General features: G+C 44.6%; 1 protein-coding gene across 1 annotated transcript; it reads right to left on the reverse strand.

Moving 5' to 3' along the window:
- Window positions 1-1,232: 1,232 nt before the first annotated feature.
- LOC307026843 (uncharacterized protein) lies at window positions 1,233-4,760 on the reverse strand. Its single transcript, XM_079694981.1, has 2 exons — window positions 2,661-4,760; window positions 1,233-2,503 (listed from the first exon to the last, which is right to left on the reverse strand). The coding sequence occupies exons 1-2, from the start codon at window positions 4,745-4,747 to the stop codon at window positions 1,375-1,377; spliced, it is 3,216 nt and encodes a 1,071-aa protein (XP_079551107.1). The 5' UTR covers window positions 4,748-4,760; the 3' UTR covers window positions 1,233-1,374.
- Between the last annotated feature and the right edge of the window lie 5,237 nt (window positions 4,761-9,997).

The raw sequence follows: 9,997 nt of genomic DNA on the forward strand, positions 1-9,997 counted from the left end.
GAATTCACTAAATGTACAACTTTTTCTCCATCAAAATGAACAACTGAGAAATTAAATAACATCTACAGATCAAGACGAAGCGAATGGAAGCGGTCCCAGCCTCGTAGCTGCGAACAGCTGTGATCGCAGGAAAATGCTGTTACAAAGATTTCTCAGTATATCTCCGGGACATTTCCCTGGCTTTCCCACCGTCACAATGGACAAACGAGACATGAAATAACATCAACAGATCAAGACGACGCGAATGGAAGTACCCCCGGAGTCATAGCATGTGTAAATCGAGACGAAACATCTCTCTCTCCCCCTCATGCTTGCGAGGGGGAGGGGCAGTTTACACACACACACAGCTGCTGCATGCAGCAACGCACACACAGGGAGGAGATGGCAGAGAGAACACACTCCCCTGAAAACTCCCCTTGAATTCCTCCAGACTCAGAAAATGTAAAAGTTCACTTTTTGGAGATCCATAGAAAAAGGGTTTAAATGGAAAAAAGTATTCGAAAATAGTGCCTCATAAGACGGGTAGAGTCCCTTGAAAACTCCCCTTGAATTCTTCCAGACTCAGAAAAAGTCAAAGTTTACTTTTTGGAGATCCATAGAAAAAGGGTGAAAATGAAAAAAAGTATGCCACAGCATGGATTCGAACACGCGACCAACCGCATCCAGGGGCGAACGTTAACGCAGTGAGCCACTGGACCTGAGTAGTCAAACATGCCTACTTTAGTCTGGCAGCCAAGGCCCTAACCTCGTTTTGGTTGTTAAAGTTTTTTTTATTGCTGATTATTAATCACTTATATGTATATAATGATACCCAATTGGGTGTGGAGTTCTCACCTTTGGGGAAATTGAGATAATTGAGAAAATCCAAGATGGCCGCCACCAAACGCTTAAAATCCAGATTTGTTAATATCTCCATGACTATAGAAGGGACAATAATGACCAATATGTCGTTTTATATGTTTTCAGATACAAGGAATCAGATGAAACCATCATTGTAATGATACAAACAACATAAAACTTGTTTTTTGCAATATGCGACAAAAATTGAATATAATATTTGATGTTCTGAATGGCATATAATTCGGCAAGTAGTCGACATGCATCTGGCACATATAATTCAAAATAGCAGTTTCTGTGATATACATCTATATATTTTGCAGTTCGTCTTCACATAAAAATGAGACACAAACGGTCCCATCCAATCATTAATACATGCATATTTATGTAACCTTTATGTTTAACTGCTACAATATATTTCAAACATATACATTTATGCATGTAATACAAGTGCGGGTAGACATAGTAACATATATATATTATAGAACATATGATACAGACATAATAACAAGCTTAGTATGTTACGATTGTTGGGTTTCAGTCGTCTGCATCGTCCACAACATCTTGGTGATCATTCTGGCAAGTACCTCCACCCTGGCAAGAACAGAACTCAGTACACGCCATACTTGCTTTTTTGCAACTACACCGTTGTGTACTGCATGGATTTTGGCTGTGGCATGTGCACTTGATGAGAGATAGCAGCTCTGGTGGGACAAGCGGGGTGTTAACAGGCACCATAGTTGGTACAAGTGCTCCGGATGCGACGTCGCGTGACCATCCATGAGCAGTGGGGTCAATTGCTGCTGGGCAGGCTTCCAGAGAACGTCGCCAAACACCAACTTGAAGATGCGCTCTGGCTACATTTGCTTTAAATGCCTCGGCAGTCGGTGGAAGTGAGCAGAGTTTTGGTGCTGTGGCTTTGCTTCTACCAATCTTTGAGGACCATGCTTTTTGTCGTGCTTCTGTGAAAGACTTGCAATTGGGCTGACCGTAACATGCCAACATGAACTTTGTTGATTGGTCTATTACATCTGTAACCTCTGATTCCATGTTGCCCACCAAATCAAGTTTATATTTGCCGGTTCTTAGAGCCTTGAGTGCAACTGCCTTGCCGATACCGAAGTAAGACGCGACTGTGTCACAGCCTGTTAGACCGTGAGCAGCCAGTAAATCAGGGATGATGCTCTTGTGTTTTTCCACTGCGGCGTTGACATCCAAAACAGTTCGGCCATGGATTGGGGAAACCATCAGAACATGCGAGGTTATCTTGCCCAGGTGGCAGAAGTGCAACAAGAGAACAAAGATGTCTGTGTCATCTGCAACTACCAGGACAGTGCCAGTCTGCACACGTGATACCTGTTGTATGATCAGGGTATCACCCTCCTCCTGTGTAGTGGTCATGTCTGGCCGTTTGTTCATTTGTCCACCTTCGATCTCAAGTGGCACCGGATCACTGCCAGTGACAACCAGTTTATGAGTTTGGAAGTCTATTTTGTGCGATACTATGTCCTCGACAATCAGGTCAATTAATTGCGCTTTATTGGAAGTGACGGTGAGCACAACTTTTTGTGGTGGTAGTCGGGCTGTGCAACGCAGCGTGTAGGTTCTACTGGCTCCTTTGTCGCGTCCGCGGCGTGTCGACTCCTTCGTACTACCCTCAATGTATCTGAAATATCAATACAATCGAATCATTAACATCGGGTCAATGCGAATATTTCATAACTGCAAACATACATGTATGTGTACTGATGTTGTGAATTTTGATCAATATAGCTAGTGTTATGCTAGACTCTAAAGCAATATGTATTTAATACATTGCCTACCTGTCAAAGACTAGATAGACATCACTGGTCGTCAAGTGTGTGCGCAGATACTTTCGGAACAGGTCGAGGTAGTCTTGTACAGTTCCAGATGTTGGCCATGGCACTACCCAAAGGATAGCACATCCATCGAGGAATGTTGTGTGCACATCCTGTTCTGCGAGCCTTCGTGATACGTCTACCTTTAGGGCGTTTTTAAGGTTTGATTTTGTTTTAGCATCTCTCATGTTTCCTTGCTGATCGAACATAGCTGTTGGAACAGGCGCCAGTTCATGACACATGAGTGTGTCTGTGTCTAGATCCCGTGAACTACGTTGCAAGCCCATGGCCCGTGCATATATGACCTCTGTGTCAAACACGTTCGTGTCTCCTACTTTAATGTGTTTACGAGACAATGACATGGTGGTAACTAGTTTGGGTATGGTGGCATGGAATCCTGCAGGCCAGCTCTCCTCAAACGACTGCATCTGGGTATGACCTATTGCTGCTGCAGTGTCCACATTGATTGATTGGTGGGTCAAAATTTGTCCGGTAACAATATTCAGTAAGCCTTTGGGATGCTTGGGATCGAGTGGATCTGTACATAGTTCAAGTTTGTCACGCAGAGCTTGTCTGTCTTTAAGATCACCCTTGATTCTTCCTGGTGTTTCTTCCTTATGCTGAGTTTGGCTCTGTGAGTGATCTCGTTCTCTCATTTCGCTCAAGTCACGAATCACACTGTGACATGTGTGCAAGCTATACGCCCATGTCTTGAGGGTTTCTGGTTTGAGTGTTATTCCGACGATTCCACTTTTCCCTTTGCCGTACCGCATAAAGGTTGTTTCAATGGCCATATCGCTCCAAATGCCATTGAAAAGCCCAGAGTTATGGTGCATTGTATGCTGTCCCTTCATGAATTGATCGGAAACGTTCTTGGGAAGGCCATGCATTGATCGTAGATAGTACAATGCATACCGAGCATAGTGTACATGGCCTGCAGCGAAAAACAGCGGAATCATATCTTTGACAGTTGCTAGATGCAACGGCCAATCAGCCTCCCTCTCAGCACGGATGAACTGGAGAACGAGAAACATGGGTTTGATGAGACACTCCACCCAAAGCTTTGTTGTTCTACTCTGAGAAGCGAGGTCGTCCAAGATGTCGGTAAGATCAGCCATGCATTCTAGTTGGTGATTGGTGAAGATGGACCGAAGTAGTTCCTCAACTAGCATTCTGAGAGCTCTAACATTTTGTGGGAATTTTTTGCCACTCAGCATCTTCAGAACGCCACCAAACACAGGGCTAAGTATTTCAACAATGCCTGTGTCAGCCATAAGGGTGCCAATGGAACCACAATAACTCATTAATAAGTGCATTCCACCAAGACGAAGGTGGATATTTCCAAGTTGAATCGGATTTTCCCATTGGACATGTAAAGCTATGCGATAGAGTTGCAAGTCGGCTGTGAACACCACATACTCTTGTCCGACTTTATGCGATAGTTGCTGTGCTTTCTTCATTGCTGCCATCATTGTTGACAGATATGCTGGCGGCATGTCTATCAGAGGTAGATATACAATGTTGGTTTTTGGCTTGAGGGTGTGACCTTGCTCTCGACACAACCGGGTGTTGTAACCATTGAACTCTGGGCAGCCTACCCGTGTAACGACATCATTGAAAAATGCAAAGTCATTCTCGGCTGCTCTTTTCCGTGATACATCCATCATCACTTGGAGTTCTGATGAAAGTGAAGCAGTAGGTATGCTGGGCATCTCTGGTTTCTTTTGCCCATAGTATACAACAAATGAGTCGTTGTCGTCTGGTATTGGTTGGCACACTTCTTCCTTTTTGATTCGCCTGATGGTGTCAGGTCCTTGTACGTCTTCATAATGTGTTGATGGTTGCATGATAATCATGGCTAGAGAATGTGTGGATGCCTTGCCATTGGGGGTCGAAATATCTGTGTCGAAATTATCGGACACCACCTGCACCAAGCCTTGCTGTGCATCAGATATTCCTTGCTCAGTGAGATCATGTGCTACCGCAAGTGCAGCGGACTTCTTGAAACGCTGGATTTCATCGTAGCTGCATGTAACACGATAGTCATACATATGAGTCAGTAATTCCTTGGAGTCGTGCATCAATATGCCCAGTGCTACTTGAAGATCTGTTGCTCGATTAGTTACAATGCTTGTAATGATGTTTCCAATCAGCAGAGCTGCAATGATGTTTCCAATTTGGGAGAAATAGCTGTCAGCAGATCTTGCAAAGTGTCTGAAACCGACTGGCTGGCTATATGTTTATCAATGTGTTTGTTGTATGAAGACTTATCGTGCTCCACGGCCTTGCATTCTCGCACAACTTGTTTGCTGACTTTGGCAATACTTCGTGAGATGTCATCCTCTTCATCATCTTTCACTAGTTTGAGCGTTTTGGCAGTATTTTCTGTGAATGTGACTATGCTTGCAAAGCCTGGGGCGGATAGGACAAGAAGTTCACTGCCAAAATGCTGCCGCAGCTCTTCGAGAAGTCTTCGCCTACTAAGTGTCCTGCCAGAGTTGCTTGAGTATTCATGGAATAATTCGAGTGAGTTCCATATCCGATGTTTGTCAGCTTTCAGCTCCTTCAAAGTATGATCCAGGCCTATGTCAATGATCGCTCCAGTTGCTTGTTCAAGGTGATCATGTTGTGATAGATATTTGTTGGTGAAAAAGCGACTCATACAATCTCTGTGATAGCGTGCCTCCACTGCATGCAAGTCACTCAACGCACCTTGCACTCGATGCCTGACATCATTGGCCCAACTGTCTGCCCTGGAATCGCATTTCTCAAGTAAATACACCTTATATGGCTCTCCACTATGCTCCGAATGAGTAGAACGACAGAGGTACGCAGGTCGCCATCGTTCTGGATGTCGTTCATTCTTGTTTAGTTCACATAGCTGCCCGCAATACAGACAGTGGTGTATAAAGTCAAAGACGCTTGACGAACGGCGAAGGCGTTTTGTAGACGGTCCGGCTTCTTCATCAGTGTCAGCTTTCAAATATTTTGCCAAATTAGTTTTTGATGTGTACCGTGAAACACAATTTTTGTGATAGAACACACTCAGGTCTGGATCGGTGCTGAACTGAGTTTCCAGCTCAGTGAACAAACTGTCTTTGTACGTCTGGCTTGCTTGTATGATTGAGATTATCCGGGACGATCCGGCACTTTTAGAACATGGCTGCCTGTCATCACATTGGTCTCCGTATTTCGACTTGAATATGCACTGTTCATCCATCACTTCTGCAAAGAGACAAAGAACTATCATTACAATAATGGTTTCATCTGATTCCTTGTATCTGAAAACATATAAAACGACATATTGGTCATTATTGTCCCTTCTATAGTCATGGAGATATTAACACATCTGGATTTTAAGCGTTCGGTGGCGGCCATCTTGGATTTTCTCGATTTTCTCAATTTCCCCAAAGGTGAGAACTCCACACCCACCTGGATATCATTATATACATATAAATGATTAATAATCAGCAATAAAAAAAACTTTAACAGTCAAAACGAGGCTAGGCCAAATAATCCACTTTGGCTGCCGGACTACTTGTGCATCTTAGACACTCAGAATTCACTAAATGTACAACTTTTTCTCCATCAAAATGAACAAATGAGACATTAAATAACATCTACAGATCAAGACGAAGCGAATGGAAGCGGTCCCAGCCTCGTAGTCATAGCATGTGTAAATCGAGACGAAACATCTCTCTCTCCCCCGCCTGCTTGCGAAGGGGAGGGGCAGTTTAAACACACACACGCAGCTGCTGCATGCAGCAACGCACACACAGGGAGGAGATGGCAGAGAGAATGCACTCCCCTGAAAACTCCCCTTGAATTCCTCCAGACTCAGAAAATGTAAAAGTTCTCTTTTTGGAGATCCATAGAAAAAGGGTGAAAATGGAAAAAAGTATTCGAAAATAGTGCCTAATAAGGCGGGTAGAGTCCCTTGAAAACTCCCCTTGAATTCCTCCAGACTCAGAAAAAGTCAAAGTTGACTTTTTGGAGATCCATAGAAAAAGGGTGAAAATGAAAAAAAGTATGCCACAGCATGGATTCGAACACGCGACCAACCGCATCCAGGGGCGAGCGTTAACGCAGTGAGCCACTGGACCTGAGTACTCAAACATGCCTACTTGTGCATCTTAGACACTCTGAATTCACTAAATGTACAACCTTTTCTCCATCAAAATGAACAAATGAGACATGAAATAACATCTCCAGATCAAGACGAAGCGAATGGAAGCGGTCCCAGCCTCGCAGCTGTGAACAGCTGTGATCGCAGGAAAATGCTGTTACAAAGATTTCTCAGTATATCTCCGGGACATTTCCCATGCTTTCCCACCGTCACAATGGACAAACGAGACATGAAATAACATCAACAGATTAATACGAAGCGAATGGAAGTACCCCCGGAGTCATAGCATGTGTAAATCGAGACGAAACATCTCTCTCTCCCCCGCCTGCTTGCGAAGGGGAGGGGCAGTTTACACACACACGCAGCTGCTGCATGCAGCAACGCACACACAGGGAGGAGATGGCAGAGAGAACGCACTCCCCTGAAAACTCCCCTTGAATTCCTCCAGACTCAGAAAATGTAAAAGTTCACTTTTTGGAGATCCATAGAAAAAGGGTGAAAATGGAAAAAAGTATTCGAAAATAGTGCCTCATAAGGCGGGTAGAGTCCCTTGAAAACTCCCCTTGAATTCCTCCAGACTATGAAAAAGTCAAAGTTGACTTTTTGGAGATCCATAGAAAAAGGGTGAAAATGAAAAAAAGTATGCCACAGCATGGATTCGAACACGTGACCAACCGCATCCAGGGGCGAGCGTTAACGCAGTGAGCCACTGGACCTGAGTACTCAAACATGCCTACTTGTGCATCTTAGACACTCTGAATTCACTAAATGTACAACCTTTTCTCCATCAAAATGAACAAATGAGACATGAAATAACATCTCCAGATCAAGACGAAGCGAATGGAAGCGGTCCCAGCCTCGCAGCTGTGAACAGCTGTGATCGCAGGAAAATGCTGTTACAAAGATTTCTCAGTATATCTCCGGGACATTTTCCATGCTTTCCCACCGTCACAATGGATAAACGAGACATGAAATAACATCAACAGATTAATACGAAGCGAATGGAAGTACCCCCGGAGTCATAGCATGTGTAAATCGAGACGAAACATCTCTCTCTCCCCCGCCTGCTTGCGAAGGGGAGGGGCAGTTTACACACACACGCAGCTGCTGCATGCAGCAACGCACACACAGGGAGGAGATGGCAGAGAGAACGCACTCCCCTGAAAACTCCCCTTGAATTCCTCCAGACTCAGAAAATGTAAAAGTTCACTTTTTGGAGATCCATAGAAAAAGGGTGAAAATGGAAAAAAGTATTCGAAAATAGTGCCTCATAAGGCGGGTAGAGTCCCTTGAAAACTCCCCTTGAATTCCTCCAGACTATGAAAAAGTCAAAGTTGACTTTTTGGAGATCCATAGAAAAAGGGTGAAAATGAAAAAAAGTATGCCACAGCATGGATTCGAACACGTGACCAACCGCATCCAGGGGCGAGCGTTAACGCAGTGAGCCACTGGACCTGAGTACTTCAACATGCCTACTTGTGCATCTTAGACACTCTGAATTCACTAAATGTACAACTTTTTCTCCATCAAAATGAACAAATGAGACATGAAATAACATCTACAGATCAAGACGAAGCGAATGGAAGCGTTCCCAGCCTCGTAGCTTTGAACAGCTGTGATCGCAGGAAAATGCTGTTTCAAAGATTTCTCAGTATATCTCCGGGACATTTCCCTGGCTTTCCCACAGTCACAATGGACAAACGAGACATGAAATAACATCAACAGATCAAGACGAAGCGGATGGAAGTACCCCCGGAGTCATAGCATGTGTACATCGAGACGAAACATCTCTCTCTCCCCCGCCTGCTTGCGAAGGGGAGGGGCAGTTTACACACACACACGCAGCTGCTGCATGCATCAACACACACACAGGGAGGAGATGGCAGAGAGAACGCACTCCCCTGAAAACTCCCCTTGAATTCCTCCAGACTCAGAAAATGTAAAAGATCACTTTTTGGAGATCCATAGAAAAAAGGGTGAAAATGAAAAAAAGAATGCCACAGCATGGATTCGAACACACGACCAACCGCATCCAGGGGCGAGCATTAACGCAGTGAGCCACTGGACCTGAGTACTCAAACATGCCTACTTTTGCATCTTAGAAACTCTGAATTCACTAAATGTACAACTTTTTCTCCATCAAAATGAACAACTGAGACAGTAAATAACATCTACAGATCAAGACGAAGCGAATGGAAGCGGTCCCAGCCTCGTAGCTGCGAACAGCTGTGATCGCAGGAAAATGCTGTTACAAAGATTTCTCAGTATATCTCCGGGACATTTCCCTGGCTTTCCCACCGTCACAATGGACAAACGAGACATGAAATAACATCAACAGATCAAGACGACGCGAATGGAAGTACCCCCGGAGTCATAGCATGTGTAAATCGAGACGAAACATCTCTCTCTCACCCGCATGCTTGCGAGGGGGAGGGGCAGTTTACACACACACACAGCTGCTGCATGCAGCAACGCACACACAGGGAGGAGATGGCAGAGAGAACACACTCCCCTGAAAACTCCCCTTGAATTCCTCCAGACTCAGAAAAAGTCAAAGTTGACTTTTTGGAGATCCATAGAAAAAGGGTGAAAATGGAAAAAAGTATGCCACAGCATGGATTCGAACACGCGACCAACCGCATCCAGGGGCGAGCGTTAACGCAGTGAGCCACTGGACCTGAGTACTCAAACATGCCTACTTGTGCATCTTAGACACTCAGAATTCACTAAATGTACAACCTTTTCTCCATCAAAATGAACAAATGAGACATTAAATAACATCTACAGATCAAGACGAAGCGAATGGAAGCGGTCCCAGCCTCGTAGCTGTGAACAGCTGTGATCACAGGAAAATGCTGTTACAAAGATTTCTCAGTATATCTCCGGGACATTTCCCTGGCTTTCCCACCGTCACAATGCACAAACGAGACATGGAATAACATCAACAGATCAAGACGAAGCGAATGGAAGTACCCCCGGAGTCATAGCATGTGTAAATCGAGACGAAACATCTCTCTCTCTCCCGCCTGCTTGCGAAGGGGAGGGGCAGTTTACACACACACGCAGCCGCTGCATGCAGCAACGCACACACAGGGAGGAGATGGCAGAGAGAACACACTCCCCTGAAAACTCCCCTTGAATTCCTCCAGACTCAGAAAATGTAAAAGTTCACTTT

This window comes from Notothenia rossii (assembly GCF_949606895.1).
Source record: "Notothenia rossii genome assembly, contig: scaffold_69, whole genome shotgun sequence".
Taxonomy (NCBI): domain Eukaryota; kingdom Metazoa; phylum Chordata; class Actinopteri; order Perciformes; family Nototheniidae; genus Notothenia; species Notothenia rossii.